The sequence below is a fragment of the Vitis vinifera genome, chromosome 14, assembly GCF_030704535.1.
Source record: "Vitis vinifera cultivar Pinot Noir 40024 chromosome 14, ASM3070453v1".
Classification (NCBI taxonomy): Eukaryota; Viridiplantae; Streptophyta; class Magnoliopsida; order Vitales; family Vitaceae; genus Vitis; species Vitis vinifera.
The window spans coordinates 1,120,985-1,142,649 of record NC_081818.1 but is presented as its reverse complement, the minus strand read 5'-3'; the positions used below and the strand labels follow the sequence as shown (position 1 = coordinate 1,142,649).

Below are 21,665 nucleotides of genomic sequence, written 5' to 3'. Positions count from 1 at the left end.
CTATTTATAGGTTTATAACATTGGGGGCCAAGAAAAAAAAAAGCAGTCTCAATTGGTCGAGTTGGGGGTCGATCGGTTCACTAACCGTTGAAGCATTTAATGCTTTGGCAGATTACCGTTGCTTCAACCAGGCCTCGACCAAAGATCGATCGGGAAGGAGGATACCTCGACCAAGAAGGGAAGACTATTGGAAGAGAGAAAGTGTTTTTGCACTCCTCGACCTGACCTCCATCGGGCAAAGGGAATGGGTCAACTAGTATCCTGGCCGGTTGAGTCGGTTGGCTTAGTGCCTCGACCGGTTCAATATTTTGGCCCCAAAAACCTATTTTTTTTTTTATATATATTATTTTTTCTTCTAACATTTAGGTAAAATCTTTAGGTAAATTAGTATGTCAATTTTGAAACGTTTTGCCTAAGGTACATTTGATAAAACTCAGGTTTTATTGAAACTATAATTTTAAATAATAAACCGAGTTTTCCAAATATGCATGAAATGATATGTAAAACCTAAGTGCACTCATGCATTCATCTTACATTTGTTTTTTTTATGATTAAAGGTCTTCCAAACGTCTTAATTTTGTATCAATTAAGTCATTTGATGAATTTTCAAATTAATACATGAAATTCTTTACCATTCAAACCAATTAGTAATTTAACCATGGTTTGTTATCATCAAAACCTGATTAGGAGAACCCTTGGGCTAACAATTTTGAATATAAGGGGTGAAGTTGGGATTCAGGCAATTGATCTCAAATCAATCTTGTTGCCATCTCTAAAAACTAATAAACATGACAGGGTTATGATGAGGACAATTGGACCCGTCTTGTTGTCATCTTTAAAAACCTGTAAGAGGTCGTCTATTTGAATTAGAACGAGCAATTATCTTCAATCCTTTTAATTTCTAATAATTATACAATATATAAAAGCCGGAATGCTGAGAGTTTTGTTGTGACTTTCTTTTACCCATATTTCCATTAAAGATTCACATGGTTGCCATTCCTTTCAATAAATAATCAAATATATTTGTTTATCAAATAATTAAAATAAATATAATTTATTCATTATAATTAATTAATTTAATTTAAAAATAATTTAATTACTTTTTATTCAATATTAAAATTTTATTTTAAAAAACAATAGAAAATAAATAAAGATTTTATTAATTTATTATAAAACTTACTTTCAATTTTAATATAGATTGTGCATCATTGAACCACAATTTAAAATATTATTTTTAAAAAATAATAGTTAAAATTTAATTTTATCTTATCTTATTAATATAATCAATCAATCAATATAAATGTTATAAAATAAAATATATTCAAATACAACTATAAAATAGACGAATATTATTATTTTTTAAATTAATTAAATAATTTAAATTACATTTAAATATAAAAAATATTATATTAGTTAACATTTTACGTGTTTTGCACGTACAAGGTACAACAAGCCTAGTATTATAAAATAAAATAAAAGAAATAAGATTAATTGTTTTTAATATATATACTTATATATATATATATTTGATTCCATTTTTTTATTTTAAAAATAGACATAACAAATATAATTAATTAATCAATATAAATGTTTTAAAATAAAATATATTCAAATACAACTATAAAATAGACGAATATTAATTTTTTTAAAATTAATTAAATAATTTAAATTACATTTAAATATAAAAATACCCCATTAGTTAACATTTCACGTGTTTTGCACATGCAACAAGTTTAGTCTTATTTTAAAAAAGAAAAGAAATAAGATTATTTTTTTTTAATATATATATATATATATATATATATATATATATATATATATAAGTAATTTGATTTCATTTTTTTTATATTAAAAATAGACATAACAAACAAAAAACACCAATATAATTTGATTTTGAAAAACATTTTCCAAAGTTCCAAAAAATTAGACTTGGCATAAGCATGCCAAGGAATAAAAGCATGCAATAGCATGATTTATTTTTGAAAACATTTTCTAGGTTTCAACTTTCAACAAAAGAAAGAGAAAGGGGGTGTTGCGAGAATCGAACTCGCGACCTCTCGCACCCGAAGCGAGAATCATACCACTAGACCAAACACCCGTGGCACTTTCTAGATTTCCTCTTTGTACTTTGATTTCATTTATTTATTTTTTCCAATCCGCCATTCTCTTTTTTATTAACCCTGGTTTATTTTGGCTTTTCCCACAATTTTCTTCACCGTTGGGCTCAAACCAGAATTAGGGTTTCTTCATTATCGTCTTCTCCTTGGTCTCGGTATGTTTTTGGTTTATTTATTTGGTCATTTATTGCTGATAATTAGGAGGATTTGTATGGGCGTTGTTTAAATCTGTGAAATTTATTTTTCAGGGAATTGAATTCAGTCGTGAGTTCAACTCAGCTGACTTGTGAGTTATCGACTCACCGAGTCTAGGTTTTTGTGGCTATGGCTCAATCATCCAATAATGTAAGCTCAAGCTTTCATAATCATTGTCTGTATTCCCTGTTTGGTTGCCGAGGAAATGCAGGAAAAAGTAAAGAAAGTAAAGTTTTGGGTCTTCTGGTTTTTCCATGTTTGAAACCAAGGAAACGGATCATGCTCAATCTGATCATAATAAAACTATTTGGATCAGTTTAGTTGAGATTTTTCCACCCTTCGGTTTTCTGGGAGACCAAACGTAGTCTGGGGTTTGTTTGGTTGCTCAGAAGAGGGAGGGAAACAAGCAGAATTACAAAATTGAATCTCCGATTTTTTATTTTCAATTATTTGGAAGCTGAAGTGGACAAACTTGCTCTCCACTGCACTAAATAGCTAGCTAATGCAACTTTTTCAGCGTCCATGTTTCTGATATGCAGTCACATGTTCTCAGAAACCAAACACAGGGTATATTTCTAATTAGATATTGTTATTATGGATGATGTCATCGTTTTTCTCTCGTATGTGCTCGCAGGCTGTTGGAGTTGATAACACTTTTAGGAGGAAATTTGATAAAGAAGAGTACTTAGAACGAGCTAGGAAGCGTGAACAGGAGGCATGTTTTGCTAAATTTTCTTCTCCCTTTTGTTTGTTTGTTGTTTTTGAATTTGAATAGACTAACTTGCTAACTTATGATCTAATTTAGGAGGAGGAGGGGGGGAGGCATAAATCCAAGTGTAAGTTGACCAATTTGATATGATATATTTCTGTTATATATATATATATATGTATATATATATATATATATATTTTGTTCTTTTCAATGAGTTTGTGTACTGTATCTAATTGAATGTGATGCAAAAGAACTGAACCTAGAAAAGTATCCAGTGATGGGGTTGAGGTATTAACATTATTAGATTTTGTGCAGCCAAAGGTCCTCCGGTGCAAAGGAAACCCTTGAAGCACAGAGATTATGAAGTAGACCTTGAATCCCGTTTGGGAAAAACCCAGGTTAGCCACTTCTCTTCATTTGTGTTCCCTCATTTTCATTTCATTAGCAGTTGGAATTGGACTTAAGGCATTGTTGAATTAAGTTGAATATATGGCTTATGTTCTTCATGTAGTTATTGGTGAATGGATAACTTGAGGTGTATGGCCACCTCCTAGGGAAAATTATAATTTGCTAGCACATGAGTAATTTGTTTGTTGCTTAAGTGAATCCTTGAAGCTTGAAATTGATTAGTTCAAGACTACCAGCTTATGTGTTTGAATAACTGAAAAAATACAATGACATGAGAAGTTATTACGGTATGGTTTTATATATTTCTCAATATGTTTTTAATATTAATCACAGTAAATGCTAAATGACACAATCAATCTGCATATTGCTTTTAAGAGATAAACTCATTTTATTCTGGTGGACGAGAATCTCTTGATGTTTATGTTGTTTACCAAGCTGGATGTGCCTTCAACACATAAAAGGACCTCAATGCATTAATTTATGGCTTTATTTGGTTTTTCTGAACCAATTTGGTTATGCCAACTTTTATTCTAAAAATCTTGTTGGTAGTGCCTGCAAGGCCAAAATTTGATTCCTAGGAATGGCTATGCTTTGATATCGTGGACCACTTGTTGGAGATAGAACTTTATTCTTTTCACTATGAATGACTCTTCTAGGTTGACTTGCAATACTTTAAAAGGGATAATAAGAATGACTCTTGATTCCCTGCTAGGATTTAGTAGATTTTTTTTTTTTTTTTGATAGGCTACCTCTAAAGAAGACATGATATAACAATGTTTAAAATGTTTAGATTCCCTCTCAAAAGAAAGTGGTATGGGATGACATTGCCTTTCATAGTAAAAGAATCCTACACAAAACTTGAACTTAAGATAACATTCTATTTAATTACAATCCTACATTTGTGAATGTGAGGACTGTCCCTTGTGGTGTTTTATTTGTATAATTTGGCCTGCTGTTGCGTTCTGCCAAGATCAGTAGCCTCTTTCTTGGAGCTTTGACTGTAGACCTTTCTGTGTTCTGTGTTTGACATCATCTGGTTCATAAAATCACCAATTTTCTAGTTTTACAATGCATGACTCAATTTATTGTTGCTTAGGGAAAGCGTGGAATTATTCTGCCATATATTCTGATTGATTTTATATTTACCTTTTTAATCAGTGTCCAGGCACTTAAATTTTCAAACCATTCTTGCTTTATTATTTTATTTTATTTTTTGTATCCTTCAAATATTGAAAGCTTGATATATATTTTATATTGAAGATCTTGGGGTTCACATTTTTTTCTTCTTCTAACTTTTAAACTATTCAAGTGTTCCCTACTCACACACCTAGTTGATGACTTTGGTTTTTCTTTTGTTATTATGGCAGGTTGTTACTCCAATAGCACCTCTCAGCCAGCAGGTATCTTTTCACGACATTCATACAAATTATGTAAATGCTTTCTTGTTGTCTTTCTTTTATTATATAGTATATTTGTGGTATGTGCTGTGGTAGTTTTTGATAAGTAATTCATACACTTCGCATTTAATGCATTAGTGGACTCATTGCCTAGTTGGTTTTTGAGGTATTGATTGGATGGTTCATAGTTTGCTTGGTAAGTGTGATGCCCTCTTGCAAATCTAGCAGTTTTTCAGTTTTTATTTTTTTTACGACATAAGGTTTTGGGAACTTTTTTTAATCCTCAAGCATTACAGTTGGTGTACATGGATGTTTAAGTGGTTAACTAGATGCTACGCTATTTGAACGCTTGCCCATCCCATGCATTCAGATGGATTCTGGTTTTTCTTTTTTCTTTTTGAAGTATGGACTTAAATTCAAGGTTTCAATAATCCAACCATAGTAATGTGTTGCCTGGTGTTGTATTGATATCACCTAAGACAATTGATATAAAATGTGATTATAATGCTTGCTGGAGAACTTGGCCCTGAGCAGACACTGCATTGATGACTCCATGTATTGCCAACTAGAGTTCTCATGTCAATTACCGACTCTTAACACCATGTCTAGATTTGTTATCAACATGAATTCAAGAGAGCCACTAGCAGTTCCATTCTAATGATTCCATGGCAGTCATCAAACCCTTCAGTTTCTTTTAAATTATACTTACACACTAGGTGGTTATTCATCAGAATCAGAAAATAGTTTTCAGGATACTGAACTCAATTCTCATGTATGAAATTTTGTTGTTTTATTTTTAGTAGACATCTCATTTTCAGGTTTTCTCCAAATTTGATGTGCATTATCAGAACCTAAAAATAATGAGAAATTGAAATAAGCATTCATTCAGGTCTGGTATTTGCAAAATGCAGGAAATAGTTCTTGGGCAATTTGAATGGGCACTTCAAAATCTAGGCTAAGAAATGGAATAAGTCATCCATTTGTAATCAGTATTTGCAAGAAACACTCAAGGGACTTGTAGTGGAGTTAGTTTAAGAATGTAGCATTTGTCAAAATGCTTTATATGAAATGACTAAAGCTAAAGCAAATGGTGGGCATAATCCACTGGATTCTGAGTTTTATCCCTAGATGGCTGTTCTCCTTATTTATTGCATCTATGAACCTTTGTAATAGCAATAAAGAATCTATTCACAGCTATGTCTATGTATCTGTTATATACTACCTTTGATTCACTTTGGAATTCTATGTTTAAATAAGTTCTTTTGCAGGCTGGATACTACTGTTCAGTTTGTGAATGTGTAGTAAAGGATTCTGCAAACTACTTGGACCATATCAATGGAAAGAAACGTATGTGGCCATCCTTATGCATACTGGTTCTGTTATTTATATGTTATCATAATTGCTTACCACTCCTGTTATGACTCTCTTGACTCTTTCTTTTAGATCAAAGAGCTTTGGGAATGTCTATGCGAGTAGAACGGGCTTCTCTTCAACAGGTGAGCTTTTGAAAATTTTCAAAATTGGTTATAGAGATATGGATGTTAAAAGATATAACTAACCAAATAAATAATGCCACAAACTTACTGCTTTCTGAATATATTAATATTATTAAGGCAAAGCTGCACATGGTGTATAGAGAAAGAAATTCTATAATACATAGAGGCTAAAAAAGAACCTCCAAAGGGCATAATCACAGAAGTTTGAACAATCTAGAAATCCCCAAACTATAGAGGCTGCGAATTTGGTGTTCAACCTTAACCACACAAACTACCAATTAGTTTTTCTTTCTTCTTTTTTCTTTTTTCTTTTTTCTTTTTATTTATTTATTTATTTGATTTTTTGATAAGAAACAAGAGTGTATGAGCAAGGGAAAAAGGCATTTGGTTTCAAGATGGGAATTATTTGTTGGGCATATGTGTTAAGAGAATGACATATACCACATATACCATGCTTGAGCCTGTGTCTACATCGTCTTGTAATTCTAGCATGAACTTCCTTCCCAGAAAAATTACTCTTTAAAGTGGATAACCACAAGAATATGCACAATGAATATCAGAAGCTCTGTGAAGAAAACTGATGTTGATCAAGTATATATGTATAAAATCTTTTGATGGGCCACAGGTCCAGGAGCGATTTGAAGTTCTCAAGAAGCGGCGAACACCTGGTAGCTTTACCGAGCAAGGTAAGAGATCTAATCTAATCACCCCCATGTAGATGAAATTTGAGCCTTACCTTAGCTGAAGTTTTGATTGTTTTAATTAGTTGTGAGTAGCACCAAGGGCAGCATTTACTTGACTAGTCATGAGCCTCAACTTCGTTATCCAAGGAATATTGCTTTGCCCCATTAGATGAGGCCTTTTCATACAGTTTCACTCTACTGTTTGATCTCACCATACCTATGAAGATTAAAAAAGGAAGAAAAGTGGACAGAAAACTAATCTCTCGACTATATTTTCCTAGATCTTGATGAGCGGATCTTAAAACAGCAGCAAGAAGAGGAGGAACGGAAACGTCAGCGTCGAGAGAGAAAGAAAGAGAAAAAGGTCAGTATGATGGAATTGCTAATTCCACTTACTATTATGATGCAATACTAACACAGCTAAATAGATAGCATGAGAAAAAGGCCACATGCCTATTAGGAGAATATTATGGGCCTATATGACAACTTCTTACAGTTCCTAAAAGCACCTTAAATCTGTTATAAAAAAAATCTGCCTTTAGAACAAATTCTTGAAGTTTGTCAATCATGGTTTCTAAGTTAGGAAAGTATTTTTAGGAACATTTTCTAAACAGACCCTATATCCTTATGCAAAAATCTCTGTTCATTTTTATGTCGATTTTTTCTTGTTCTTACTCTTTCATTATGTTTGATTTTTCATGTTATTTTGGGGTCAGAAAGAGAAGGCAGTAGAAGAGGAACCCGAGCTAGACCCTGATGTTGCAGCCATGATGGGATTTGGGGGGTTCCGATCATCCAAGAAGTGATCTTGCTTTGGCGGTAAATGAGGAGCCAGCCTGGATTTACCCAAGTAAATCTTCTTCAGGGCCTTGGTTTTTGGACGAGGGTAAAAGTCTTGTTTGTAAGGAACATCTTTAATTTAGACTTCATATTGGCCTCTTAGAATGTGTAACTCTTCATGTTTCTTCACTAACAGTCTAACAATAAGAAATGGAAATGTTTGGTTTTACATCGATCAAATCTGTAGAAATGAATAGAAAAAAACAAATTCCCTTGTGATAGATTCATCAGAGCCGACTCGGGCTCGGGTATTGATAGAGTGAAATAGTTTCTATCAATGCCTCCGCCATTTCTTGAAATTTCGCTTCATGTTCAAAGTTGCGTATTTTTATTTTTTATTTCAAATTCTTTAGTATCCATGACATGTAGTAATTGGATGTGGAAAAAAAAAGACAATAGAATGTATTAAATATATAGATTTTCTTCTAGTCAGTATTAAATATTGTTTGAAAGAACTTCTTGCAACTGAAAGTGGGATTTGGTTTATTCAGGTTTTGAAGAAGAGACTTTGGCTGTATTTGGAAGGCATTCCGGATTGTAGTCAGTGTTTTTAACTACACTAAATGTAGAGTGTAGTGTGTTTGGTAGTGATTTTAGAAAATGTTTTTCATTGGTAGGGAAAGGTCAAAACATTTTGGAAAACGCCAAGGTTCATGCTTATAGCAAGAAAAGTGTTTTTGGCAAAAAAAATTAAGAGAGCATTTAATAGTGATTTTTAAAAGTGTTTTTAGTATTTCTAATACTTAAAAAATAAGACTTTATAAATATTAGAAAGACAAAAAACATTTCATAGAATCACTATTAAGTGCATTTTAAGAAAAGTCAAAAATATTTTTTAGAATCAGTATCAAACGTATTTTAAGATTGTGTTTGATAATAATTTTAAAAAATGTTTTTAGTATTTTAAATATTTGAATGATAAAAAATTTTAAATATTATAAAAGTTAAAAACATTTGTTAAAATTATTGTCAAATACGATATGATAAAATTTAAAAAATATTTTTAAAAATTTGATAAATCATTTATAATATTGAAAAATGAATTATAATATTTAATGAAGATTTTTCCAAAAACACTTTTGTAGAAAATAATTCCATTAAAAACACTCTGGAGGAAATATATTACCAAAAACACTTTTATATACAGATTTTTAGATTGTATCCATTTTTAAAAAGGCTTCATTGTTTGGTCCATCGACCCTCACCCACATCCTCTTCACTTTGTGATCTTCTTGGTGACGAGATCTTCAATGGTCATGGTGATAACAAATTAACAGTAAATAACCAATGTTTTCAAGCATGTTTTCATTATTTTCCTATTCGAACATAATTTTTAAAAACTATTCATATGAAAATATATCAAACAAGTTTTTCGAATCTTTAAAATTTAGTAAATATAATTTCCTTTTTTGGATTAATAAACGGTTTTCAAAAATTAATTTTGGATTGACTACCAAACAGGACGTTATATTTTTCCTCAAACTAGATGTGGGATGCAAATTTTTATTCCTTTTAAAAATTTCATAATTATTTTTGTTTATATTATTAATTTATAAATTAGGGTAAAATCATGGTTTTCCCGCCAACCCACTATTTTCAAAATTCGGTAACTAAGCCGTTATCAGATTGTCATCTGCAAACAGCAAGAAGATGAGCAGAGTGTGCAGGGAGGCGGAGCGGCGAATCCTCCGCCACCTCCACGGCCGGAAAACCCGAACCCAACTTCCCCAAATCCACGCCCACATCCTCCGCCACCACCTCCACCAATCCAACCAAATCCTCTCCCACTTCATCTCTGTGTGTGGCGCCTTGGACAAGATGGGATATGCCAATCTCGTCTTTCACCAAACCCAGAACCCCAACCTCCTCCTCTTCAATTCCATGATCAAAGGCTATTCCCTTTGTGGGCCGTCTGAAAACTCACTCCTTTTATTTTCCCAAATGAAAAACCGCGGAATATGGCCCGATGAATTCACCTTCGCTCCTTTGCTGAAGTCGTGTTCGGGTATTTGTGATAACAGAATTGGGAAAGGAGTTCATGGGGTGGTGATTGTTGTTGGGTTTGAACGTTTCAGTTCGATAAGGATTGGGATCATAGATTTGTACACGAGTTGCGGGAGAATGGAGGATGCGAAGAAGGTGTTTGATGAAATGCTTGATAGAGATGTGATTGTTTGGAATATGATGATTCGTGGGTTTTGTAAAGTGGGTGATATCGAGATGGGGTTTCGTCTCTTTAGGCAGATGAGGGACCGGAGTGTAGTTTCTTGGAACTCCATGATCGCTGGTTTAGAACAAAGTGGCCGTGATGGTGAAGCCTTGGAGCTTTTCCGTGAAATGTGGGATCATGGTTTTGAGCCGGATGATGCAACCGTGGTCACAATTCTGCCTGTTTGTGCTCGTTTGGGGGCTGTCGATGTCGGGGAATGGATCCATTCTTATGCTGAATCAAGCCGACTTTTGCGAGATTTCATCTCTGTGGGAAATTCGTTAGTCGACTTTTACTGCAAATGTGGAATTTTGGAAACTGCTTGGAGGGTTTTCAATGAAATGCCCCAGAAAAATGTGGTTTCTTGGAATGCCATGATATCGGGTCTGACCTTCAATGGAAAGGGTGAGCTTGGAGCAGACTTGTTCGAGGAGATGATAAACAAAGGTGTGAGACCTAATGATGCTACATTTGTTGGGGTTTTATCATGTTGTGCTCATGCTGGTTTGGTTGAAAGAGGTCGGAATTTGTTTACTTCAATGACAGTAGATCATAAAATGGAGCCAAAACTTGAGCATTTTGGATGCATGGTTGATCTTCTAGCACGTAATGGATGCATGGAGGAGGCTCGTGATTTGGTTAGAACCATGCCGATGAGGCCAAATGCTGTCTTATGGGGTTCATTGCTCAGTGCTTATCGTACTATTGGCGACGTAAAGCATGCAGAATGTGCAGTCAAGGAGCTTATTGAGCTTGAACCATGGAATTCGGGAAATTATGTGTTGTTGTCAAATGTATATGCAGAAGACGGGAAATGGGATGAAGTTGAGAAGGTAAGAGCATTGATGAAAGAAAAAAATATCAGGAAAAATCCCGGACAGAGCATGGTGTTAGGATAGAGCCCTGAAAACCCCACAGTAATCCAAACATAGAAGCTCATAAAAATGCAGAACCCTGAGCTTTTCTTCTATGCTGGTGTAGTATGTGTTCCATCTTCTCATATCAATAACAAACAAAACCCGAAAACAATCCAACCATACAAGCTCATACAAATGGAGATCCTTGGAGCAGGGCTTGGTTTTCAGACGAGAGGGAAAGTCTTGTTTGTAAGTAACCTATTTAATTTAGACTTCATATTGGCCAGTTATAATGTGCAACACTTCATGTTTCTTCACTAACAACGAGGAAATGAAAATCATTCAATTTTTTTTTTTTTTGTTTTGTTTGGCAGAGCATACAAACAATTGAGTACGTAAATTGGAGCATTCAGTGGAAAAAATATGGGGAAAAACCATGGACAGAGAATGGTTGGCTAAGTGGACAAGACTAATTTAAGTACTTGTTCTTGGTGAAACGTTGAGCTCTGGTATTGAAAGAGTAATGCAAAGAAGAACCTGTAATTTTGATCGAGTTGCAGTAGTACAAGGTGTTTCTGTTCTTTCTCATTGTCCCCAGAAAAATCTGTTGTCTTGTCGTATTCCGAATTTGATTCATACATTTCTGAGCACAAGATTTCTAGTTTTCTTCATTGGAAAGCCAAGACCCAGTTCAACTTCCGTGAAGTCCATTCATCATCTCATTAAATTTCATCAGATGGGGTTTAGAAATACTAGAAATCATTCTGTTTTTTGTTTTGTATTCCTATATGGGAAGTTTTTGTTGGGTCGCAGAGAGAGAGAGAGCAGATGGGGTAGTTGAAGTTTCAAGGTGGAATTTGCATTCATTTCTTGGTGAATTGGGATCATGGAAAGACATTTATTCACATTGTAATTATTCTCTACCTTAACCAGAATACAATTAGGCTTTCACGCTTTTATAAATACTTGATATCTTACTTCCATCTCATATCCAACCCATAATATCTATAAAGGTTTCAGCTATTAACAAGAGAAGATGGAGAGGAAACCTTGCTGTTCTTCAATGAACTATGGCTGCCAGACCACTGTGGTGACCCAAAAAAAGGAAGATGAGAAACCTCAAGTCCCAAAGAAAGAAGATGCTGAACCTGCAAAGGGGACTTGTGGAACTGGTCTGATGAAGTCTCCTAAGATTGAGGAGAAGCTTAGTGTTCCTGTGAAGAAGGAAGAATCTGTGAAGGTTAATGTTGGGTCTGGCTGTTGCGGATTCAAGTGAAGAGTGCCTTGAAGATTTGAATAATGGTTGAAGTCTAGGTTGTTTTTTGCTTTCTGCTCTGTTTTAGCTCTGGTACTTAATAGTTATGAATATGAAATATCAAGGGTTTTAAGCTCTGTTAACTCTCTCTCTCTCTCTCTCTCTCTCTCTCTCATACAAAAAGAAAACAAAAAGCCAAAAATAAATAAATAAATAAATATAAAATTATGCAGATGTTTTTCCTCACTCCATTCAAATTATCTTATTAAAGACAAATCTCTCAGGAGAATTTGGATTCATCTCCATTTCAATCGGTATAGAGTAAGGTGGACCAAATCAATGGGTCATGTTTTCACATTGAGGCTTTAGGGAAATACAAAAAAACCATAAAAATTACAAAATTCATCAAATTGCCAATTGGTACACTCAACCTCAATGACATATTTTGTAATTTTCTTTTAAATTTACAACTTTTTTTTCTTTTCCAAAATCTTTATCATCATAGATATGTGACATGATTGGATATTGATAAAAACTAAGAAAATGTGGACCTAACATCACTTGATTGATGGTGACTTTTCGATAATTGATTAATAAATATACTGTATTTGCATTTTGCCCATAAAAATGTGATTTGAATTTGATATTAAACTCAACTTCATTTCCAATGAGAACTGGAATTCCAAGGAGTCAGTTAAACCACAAGATTATATGACTTCAAACATTTTCTGAGCCCGATATTTCTAGTTTTCTCATTGGAAAGCCAAGACCCAGTTCCTCTTCCCTGAATTCCTTTCATCAGCTCATTAAATCTCATCGTATGGGGTTAGAAATACTAGAAAATCATTCTTTGTTTTGTTCTTCTTTCTTTTGCATTCCTATATGGGATGTTTTTATTGGGTCAGAGAGAGAAACCTCAAGTCACCAAGAAAGAAGGTGCTGAACCTGCAAAGGGGACTTGTGAAACTGTCATGATGAAGTCTCCTAAGACTGAGGAGAAGGTTAATGTTCCTGTGAAGAAGGAAGAATCTGTGAAGGTCAATGTTGGGTCTGACTGTTGCTAATTCAAGTGAAGAGTGCCTTCAAGATTTGAATAATGGTTGAAGCCTAGGTTGTTTTTTGCTTTCTGCTCTGGTTTAGCTCTGGGGCTTAATAGTATATTAATATGAAATATTAAAGGTCTCTCTCTCTCTCTCTCCCACGTCTAAACTCACAATAAGAGAAGCCAAATCTGCAGCACAAAATTCCCCTATACTCTTCCATCTCCTTACTTTAATAACAAAGAAAACCCAATAGTAATCCAATCATAGAGGCTCATATAAATTCATTACCTTTAAGCATGTCTCCCATACTGATGCGTTAAATCAAATTCTATGTTCCATCTCCTTATATCAAAAGCAAACAAAACCCAAAAACAATCCAACTATAAAAGCTCATACTAATGGTAATCCTTGGAGCAGGGCTTGTGTATTGTGCTACATTGAAGTTACCTAAACAAAAAGCAAGACACAAATTCAGAAGGACTTCATATATATGCATAGTTGGTTGCAGTTATTATGGTGTTAGGCTAATTATAAACTACCCCTTTGTCTACTGAAGCTGCATCCGGCCCGGATTGTATCACTGATGGCTTGGACGCTGGCCTTATTATCAAACAGGAAACCGGAAAATATGTTGTTGATGCAGTTGAGCAGCAGTTGGGTCTCAGCAAGGCATGGTCCATTGCAGAATTGGTCTGTAATTTGTGGAGGAACATTGATATTTCCACTCTCGTTCAGCCTATATTCTTCATCACAGCCACTGTAAATCTAAATCCCACAACCAACAAAGAAAATAGAAGACTCATACTTTTAAGTAGATTCTGTCTATGGGATTTGATTCATGAATGTTTTTCTTTTAGGGTTTTTCTGAAATTGGACAATGAATCAGCTCATTATGTGTCGCTCACCAGCTTATTGTTGAAACACAACAGGGCTTTCTCAAACATCCTGGCAGGGTCCTCTGCATATCCTGTTCATGGAGATATATCCAAACATTAATGGGATAAAATTGTAGTAGCCCTCTTTGATAACTGTTCTAAAAAACATGTTCTTGATAGACTTTTGGCATAAAATTGCTTTTTGAGAACAAACTTCAAGTGCTTTTAATTGAACATATGGAGAATATTTGAACCTTTTGCATTCAAGAATAAACCAATAAACTGTTTTTCAAAATTTGAGTTGATGGCAGAAAATGAGAACTGTTTTCAAGAACTGTTTTTGAAATCGTTTTTTTTTAGAACAATCTTTGAAGACGTTTCCAAACATGAGCATAGATACAAAGCCATTATGATGACCCGAGTAGAAGCAAAATAGAGCAAAGGAGATGAGGGGGATGATGAAGAATCGATGTATTGGGAGGCTTGAGATTGCCATTGCAGAAGCTCTGAGAGATTGACTGATGAGTAAGGGGTTGATATCATCTGATTATATGTCTATATATATATATACAAAGTGTTTGAACCCCTTTTTGGAGACAATAGTTGGGGACAAATGGAGTTTTAAGGAAGAGTGAAGTTGGTGTGAAGTGGTTGAGGGGGCCACCAAACCGTGGTTTGCTTTGAAACTCTTCCTACTGTGTTAGAAGTGAAGCCTAGACTTTGTCATTTCTTCTAATGGGTTTTGCCCCCAAGGGTGTCCTAAAGTTCCTCCACCGAACTATAGTACGGAATCATCTCCAAAGATCTTGGTCAGAGTAGGTATATGCCAAACGTGAATACCCTCAAAAGCCATTGGTAGAACACCTGGTAGAGAAACCCAATCTTGAGTGAAATAAATACCACAACTTCGGTTTTTTTCAACAAAATCATCACGTAATAAATCAACAAAGCCCAAAGTGATCTCTTTTTCTCCTTCAAGTTTACCTACTACGGTACCAACATGAATATGATCTCCTCCAGACACACGTAAGGCTTTAGTTAATACACAAAAGTGCATACCATGATTCTTCTATCTATCAATAACTGCATGCAATTAAGATAATAAGCAATTCTCCATTGGCAAAAGGGTTATCCATTAAGTAGGGAAAATCGATAGAAAGATTAGGCTCCCACCACTCTTGCAAGAACGGACTAATAGGGTTAACTACTTAACTAACCTTCATAATTAAATACCGTTACCGATAGATCTCATTGTGAAAGACCTATTACTAGATAATTCATGGATAGAGCCAAAGAGTGAAAAGTGTAGCTAGCCTTTTGGATGGCATAGGTTGGGTTGATGATGAGGTGTTGAGCTTCAAAAGAGAAAGGGGTTAAGAGGGAATGTTTGCCTAAGTCCAAAGAAAGAAAGAAGGGTTCTTAGTCCAAAAGAAAAAGTTGATTCCTGTCCCTTTCTATCTCTCCATTTGACTATAGGGATGTGTGTTTTGAAGGTGGGAATAGGAATAATAATAGATATTCAGAAGGTGAGAAATCAAAATCTTAGATTTTATGTGACAAGTGTTTCTTAAAAATGGTTATTAAAGCATAATTAACTTATTTTCTATATTTTTAAATATGATTTAATAATAACTTCAACTGTGGTATTTTATTTTTCATTATTTTTAATATTTATATAAATATTATCTAAAGTATTTTTTAAAAAATAAGTAAAAATAATTAAAAAATATTCTCTAAAAATATTATTTTTTTCTAGAATAAAAATCTGTTTTAAAAAAATAATTGTAACCTTAGTTGTGAGGCTTGATTTCTATTTAACAAATATTTCGATTCTTATTATAAAAAATAATAATAAAAATATAATTGATTTCACATTCCGGGTCCAAACTTCATGCATGAGCACCATGGACGACAAATCAAGCTCCTCCACGTGTAGCATCTGATCATTGTGGCAACTGGCAAGAAGATATTGGTGATATTGATATGGTACATATGGAATTGCCCGACCATCTCCCCAAGGCTGCTTGAAAGCTTGTAGAAGCAACAGAAGCTGTTACTGACAGTTCTGGCATTTAAGCATTTCTTAACAGCTATTACTGATAGTAATAGCACTTAAATCACATCTATCTGCCTCTCAGTTTCATTTCCTTGTATCTTTCAAACCCATGCGACAAAAATAATCTCTATACATCCCCTTTTTTGGTATTTTAATCTCAATTTTTATATCTTCCCTAAACAATATCGAAACAAGTCTAACAAAAACTGCAGTTGCAGAAGAGAGATGGAATTATACATGGGAATTGATTTGAATACAAGCAAGTATAGTGGAAACAGCCTTTCCTTTATGATGAAGTAGTCGGATCATGTATCGACCCTTCCAGTTTTCCTTTAAGCAGGGGAGCATTCTATCACAAAATTGGTTACAATTTGTGAAGGCAGTGATAGTAAACAATTGATTCATACTTTGTAATAATAACAACCAACCCACAACAAACAACTCCCTCTCCAACTCTGTATTAACATCAGACAACAAATCTGAAAATTTCACTGTGGGCATGGAGAGCATGTCTGTCATTCACCACCAAGAAAAAAAATAACAAAAACATGTAAAATAAGTGAAATATTTGCAATAGTGATTTCAAACAGACACATGTCCAGCTTTGGTTTAGTAATAAAGTTTAAGATGAGCCAAATCTTACATCCTGTTGTGCTCTACTTGATGTACTGGGAGAGCCACTTGAAGCCATCTCCATAACCCATTTTGCGGACGATGCTGCACATGAATACCTCAAGGGGCCGGACATTTGAGTCAGCCAGGCTTACCTTTCCCTTGCCTGTGGTGAAGTTTGTTAGACCCAGGTGGTAACGCAGCTCATCTTCTGAGGCAGCGTATGGGATATCGATCTTGTTGCCCAGAACAAGGAATGGAACATTGGGCCAAGGCCTCGTCGGAGAGGAGAGCATCCAGCTCTTTTTTCGACTCTGCAAATCTCTCCTTGTCATAGGCATCCACCAGGTAAACAACTGCATCCACCTTCATGAACAGAAATTTCATGATGATTAAAACAAATGGGCACTTGCATTATCTCATGTTTCACTGGCCTGATCAAATTATCCTACCATAGAATATAAAAAAATGCAGTTGCAATCAAACAGAGTCTAAGAAACTGTGGACTAGGGATTAAGCATTCATGAGAAGGGTTGCCAACCAATTAGGTTTGACTAAGTTATTAGCATGGTAATGTGATGATCCAGATGGTCTCGTGTATAAATCGCAAGGAAAGAATGTAAGGTGAGGTACTATTAAAGCACCTTCTAGGAAAAAAAGGCGCCATCAGCGAACTCCCATAATTGATATCTGCCTCCCATGAATCAAATAAACACATAAGTAGTTTATCTGGGATTATGAAGGCAAACAAGTATCCTGTAATTTAAGGACCTATATACAGCAATAGAGATGCCCGTAAACAGATAGATCATAACAGCAATGGGATAGCATAAGATTTGAGGGAACTGGTGGGGTAAAAACAAAATAGATTGAGAATGTGCGGCAAAAGGCACTTATTAGAGTGCCTCCTGGAAAACAAAGGTGCCATCAGACTCTCACTATTGATGTCTCTGCTTCCCATTAATCAAACAGATGGATTCTAAAGGTGATGACATGGCATAAGATTAAGGAAATGGGCAGGAAAAAATAAAATAAATTAAGAATGTACGGTGAGGTACTATTAGAGCACCTCCTGGGAAACAAAAGGTGCCACAGCGAACTACCATTATCAATTTCTGCCTCCCATGAATCAAATAAATGTAAACTGTTTATCTGGGATTATGAAGGCAAACAAATCCTCAATTCAAGAACATGTAGATGGCAGAAAGAGCCCATAAACATATGAATTTTAAAAGCAATGGCATAGAGTGGGATTAAGAAAAAGGGTGTAGAATAAAATGTACAGTGAGGCACTATTAGAGAACCCTCTTGATTACGGAAGGTTCCATCAGCGGAACTCCCATTATTAATGTATGCCTCCCATGAATCAAATAAACACATAAAACATTTATCTGGGATTATGAAGGCAAACAAATATTTTGCAATTTGATAGATTAAAATGTACAGTGAGGTACTATTAGAGCACCCTCTTGACTACAAAGGTGCCATCAGCAAACTCCCATTATTGATGTATGCCTCCCATGAATCAAATAAACACAAAAAAAAATTTATCTGCGATTATGAAGGCAAAAACATATTTTGCAATTTGAGGATGTGTAGGCAGCAATAAACGCCCATAAACAGTTGGATTTTGCCAGGAAGGTCAAGGCATGAGGTTAAGGAAAAGTATGTAAAGAAAACTATATAGATTATGGCTGTATATGAGGACGTGTTCTAGCAACTCCTGGACAACAAAAGACACTGTCAGCCAAATCCCATCTTTGATGTCTGCCTCCATTAAACAAATAAATACAGTGATCATTTATCTTTATCTGGGAATACTGAAGGCATACAAATATCCAGAAATTTAAGGATATGCAGACGGCAGAAAAGCCAATCAACAATTGGATCGACTTAGGAAAGATTCTCAACAAAAAAGAAAAAGAATATCTAATTCATTCTAGTGGTAGAACACAAACGGCAAGGCCATTTCAAGAATAGGGATGAGAGACAGGGACATGATACAAATTGTTTTGTCCTGCCACCACCAACACCAAATACTACGCCAATCATCCAACCACTGAAAACCTTTGTAATTTATCATAGGTTTCCTACATCCAAAACTGTAAAACAAAGCTTGCTACTGAACAAATAAGAATCATATAATGACTTCATTCTAATATAGATATGGAAAGAGAGATCTACCTTTGCATAGTAATCCTTCCAAACTCTGCGAGCAATCTGATGCCCTCCCAAATCGAATGCCTTAAACTTGATTTTCCCAATACTCAACTCTTCTGATGTTGGGTACTGGGTCGGCTGGTGCTGAACTAATCTCTGCAAAACTCCAATGCCAACACCAATTAACCAAACAAACATAAAACAAAAAATCATCCACTCCTCGAAATGGCGAAAAGAAAAAGGAATTCGAATCGTTCTTTAAAAAATACTTTTGACATTGGTTGGTTTCCAAAGATTGGAAAAAAGTCACCTCAACTAAGCCAGCTAATCGTAATAGGCTATGTGTAGTGGATTTTTTTTTTCTTCCTTTTTTCCTTTCTTTTACCAGCAAACAAACGGAGCATTGAAAACAAGAAAACCAGATTTATCAACAAAGCACGCTACCAAAATCTAAGCTCTAAACAGTAATACCTTTCCTTTTCCTATCTTCTCCCAGAAACCAAACAGAGAAGCCAACTAGAAAACATAATGAAATCAACAAAATGCATTGCAACGAACCTCATCTTTCAACATATGAAGCAAAGTCGTCTTTCCGGCATTATCCAGCCCTAGAAACAAGATCTTGGCCTCCTTCTGCCATAAACCAAGCGATGCTAGAACTCCATAGAACCAATCGAGTAAAAACATGGTTTGCACCAATCAAATCTCACTCCGATCCAACCAAACCACCTTGAAACCTAAAAAATTTATAGGAAAACAGACAGATCAACCAATAAAACACCTCGCAATCTCGGAATCCACCGTTTGGCTAGCGAGAAAATTGCTTGGACTCTCAGAGGGAAAAAATAAAAATAAAATAAAAATCCAGAGAGAGAAAGTGCGTATCGATACAGTGGGCGAACCCTAGAACGAGAAGAAGCTGTCACTGTATATATATATAGAGACAGAGGGAGTGAGTGGTAAGGGGGTGCACACCGGTGACTGGCTGAGGCGGTTGGAGAGTTGGGCGGAGATTTGGGTTGTGTGGGGGAGAGAGGGGTTGGTGCTACGGGCAATTGCCGGTGAGAGGTGTGTGGAGCAATGAAAATGTGGGGAAAGTGGTTAATGGTGTCATCGAGTGGATTTGGGCCGTTGATTTAGAAATTAACGGCTTGGATTGTTTATTCGTTGCTTGTGTTCAAAAAGTGCGACACGTGGCATGTTGGATTTCTCCATTTCCTTTTAATATTTACCTTCCAAACATATCAATTTCATCCATATCCTTCGTTTGGCTGCCTAGAAAATACAGTAAAAATGGGATAAGGAAAACAAAACGTTCACTACACCTATTTCAACCTTTTGATAGCCATGGTTTTGGCAGAATTTATGCTAAAAGCATTTTTATTAAAGGCAATTTGAGGAGGATTTTGAGCTTGAATCATCACTTGTTATCCGAATATAAATAAAAATAACAAAATTTCAAAAAATTATTTACATATTTTAAAAAGATATATCTTTAATTTACAAAAGGGTTTTTTTTTTTTTTAAAAAAAGAATCATTTATCCAAAATTTCTCCAAAATTTTAAAAATAATTTTTAAAAATTTACTAAACATCCCATTTTTGTAAATGTCAACCTCTCAAAATCTCTTTCAAACGCTCTCAAAGCTTTTTTTTTAGGATATATTTTATAATTACTTTAAAAAACAATTATATATATATATATATAAGACAAAAATATTGTAGATTTAATAATAAATCAAAATTTTAATTTATCTATTGATTTTTTAAACAAAATTTTATTCAAATAAACTAAAAATAGTTTTAAGAACATCGGATTTAAATCACCCACCCAATTGTGGGGAAAGGTGGTTGGATATATTAAGGAGGCCACATTCATGAGTTATGAGTTCATTGTGGAGGATAGATCATGGATCACATTCAAAATCTGAGGATGAAGTTTTCAGTGAAGATGAAGCTTGAATAATAAGTCCAAGTTTAAGCCAAAATCATAATTTTTTTAAAAATTTTATTAAATATAAAACAAATTTTTGTAGAAGTCAAAATTGAGTTTTTACAAAGAACTAATATTTTTTTGGCTTCTATATTAAGCTATTTTGAACATAAACATAGAAGTTTTTATTAAGATTTAAAAAGAGCTTTCAGCTCCTTAGAAGTCATTAGTAGTTATCACCCATTTGGCGAATCTCAAACTGGTATCTTCTTCTTCCATTCTTGTTACGAACAAACCCCAAACAACTCTATTACTACTCCCCCAACTCCTCGAATCCTTCCGAATTCATCCAAGAGTTCATCCACCATTATCATCTTTGCTTTTACCGACATCTTCAACTGATCCACCAAGTGCTTCTGCTTGCCTGGTTTCTCCATGACAACAAAGAAAAAGAACTTCACAACTGATCCTATTTGGGCAATTTTCAATATTAGTAATCTGAAAACTAAATAGCATATGTTGCCTTATTCGGCAAACACCCATTATCCAACATCTCCTCCATGACTCTAATTCCCTCCCTTGCATTACCGACATTACAAAAGCCCTTAATCAACATGTTATAAGTAAAAGCATTAGGAACACACCCCTTCTCCACCATGTCGTCCCACAGCCCTTAAATTTCATAGCACGATTTTTAAGTAGGCCGTGCTGGCCCGGCACATTGGCCCATAATGGCCCGGTCAATATCGGGCCGTGCTGGGCCATTAGACACCTCTAATCATGGGTTCCACATCTCTCAATGTGATTTATTGGGGTTC

At 34.8% G+C, this 21,665-nt stretch overlaps 2 protein-coding genes, 5 non-coding genes and 1 pseudogene across 11 annotated transcripts; 2 read left to right on the top strand and 6 right to left on the bottom strand.

Annotated features, from left to right (window-relative positions):
- The first annotated feature begins 1,987 nt into the window (after positions 1 to 1,987).
- LOC100263190 (uncharacterized) lies at positions 1,988 to 8,476 on the top strand. Of its 3 annotated transcripts, XR_002031705.2 has the most exons (12): positions 1,988 to 2,272; positions 2,366 to 2,462; positions 2,947 to 3,027; positions 3,118 to 3,148; positions 3,340 to 3,422; positions 4,800 to 4,832; positions 6,098 to 6,176; positions 6,273 to 6,325; positions 6,951 to 7,011; positions 7,290 to 7,372; positions 7,725 to 7,894; positions 8,340 to 8,476. XR_002031705.2 is itself a non-coding variant. In XM_002282560.5 (11 exons), exons 2-11 carry the CDS (start codon positions 2,442 to 2,444, stop codon positions 7,812 to 7,814), a joined length of 615 nt encoding a protein of 204 aa, XP_002282596.2. In that variant the 5' UTR covers positions 1,988 to 2,272; positions 2,366 to 2,441; the 3' UTR covers positions 7,815 to 8,069. The 3 variants fall into 3 exon arrangements, 2 of the variants coding, with proteins under 2 accessions (XP_002282596.2, XP_019080365.1); XM_002282560.5 differs by lacking the exon at positions 8,340 to 8,476 and having other exon boundaries at positions 7,725 to 8,069; XM_019224820.2 differs by lacking the exons at positions 7,725 to 7,894; positions 8,340 to 8,476 and having other exon boundaries at positions 2,165 to 2,272; positions 7,092 to 7,372.
- On the bottom strand, positions 2,027 to 2,098 carry TRNAP-CGG (transfer RNA proline (anticodon CGG)). The gene has a single exon. It is a non-coding gene; the product is annotated as a tRNA-Pro (tRNA).
- Positions 8,477 to 8,824: 348 nt separating the features above from the next.
- LOC100258012 (pentatricopeptide repeat-containing protein At1g09190) lies at positions 8,825 to 12,312 on the top strand. 2 transcript variants are annotated; one of them, XM_010661391.3, is made up of 3 exons: positions 8,825 to 11,163; positions 11,289 to 11,823; positions 11,928 to 12,312. In XM_010661391.3, exon 1 carries the CDS (start codon positions 9,499 to 9,501, stop codon positions 10,954 to 10,956), a length of 1,458 nt encoding a protein of 485 aa, XP_010659693.1. In that variant the 5' UTR covers positions 8,825 to 9,498; the 3' UTR covers positions 10,957 to 11,163; positions 11,289 to 11,823; positions 11,928 to 12,312. The 2 variants fall into 2 exon arrangements, with proteins under 2 accessions (XP_010659693.1, XP_002278152.1); XM_002278116.4 differs by having other exon boundaries at positions 11,289 to 12,312.
- Positions 12,313 to 16,513: 4,201 nt separating this feature from the next.
- Positions 16,514 to 19,845, bottom strand: LOC100240934 (GTP-binding protein SAR1A-like; annotated as a pseudogene). The gene is made up of 3 exons (XR_787423.3): positions 19,474 to 19,845; positions 18,940 to 19,071; positions 16,514 to 17,121 (listed from the first exon to the last, which is right to left on the bottom strand). The product of XR_787423.3 is annotated as a GTP-binding protein SAR1A-like (transcript).
- On the bottom strand, positions 17,371 to 17,491 carry LOC132255133 (small nucleolar RNA snoR83). Its single transcript, XR_009467751.1, has one exon. It is a non-coding gene; the product is annotated as a small nucleolar RNA snoR83 (small nucleolar RNA).
- On the bottom strand, positions 17,796 to 17,914 carry LOC132255137 (small nucleolar RNA snoR83). Its single transcript, XR_009467755.1, has one exon. It is a non-coding gene; the product is annotated as a small nucleolar RNA snoR83 (small nucleolar RNA).
- LOC132255134 (small nucleolar RNA snoR83) lies at positions 18,031 to 18,153 on the bottom strand. Its single transcript, XR_009467752.1, has one exon. It is a non-coding gene; the product is annotated as a small nucleolar RNA snoR83 (small nucleolar RNA).
- Positions 18,192 to 18,313, bottom strand: LOC132255136 (small nucleolar RNA snoR83). Its single transcript, XR_009467754.1, has one exon. It is a non-coding gene; the product is annotated as a small nucleolar RNA snoR83 (small nucleolar RNA).
- Positions 19,846 to 21,665: the final 1,820 nt, after the last annotated feature.

Excerpts from the sequence above, each read along its gene's own strand:
- LOC100263190 (XM_002282560.5), top strand. The coding sequence starts at position 2,442 with ATGGCTCAATCATCCAATAAT. Across the intron at positions 3,423-4,799 it reads CCCGTTTGGGAAAAACCCAG|GTTGTTACTCCAATAGCACC; the intron begins GTTAGCCACTTC and ends TTATTATGGCAG. Across the intron at positions 7,012-7,289 it reads TGGTAGCTTTACCGAGCAAG|ATCTTGATGAGCGGATCTTA; the intron begins GTAAGAGATCTA and ends ATATTTTCCTAG.
- LOC100258012 (XM_010661391.3), top strand. The coding sequence starts at position 9,499 with ATGAGCAGAGTGTGCAGGGAGGCGGAGCGGCGAATCCTCCGCCACCTC.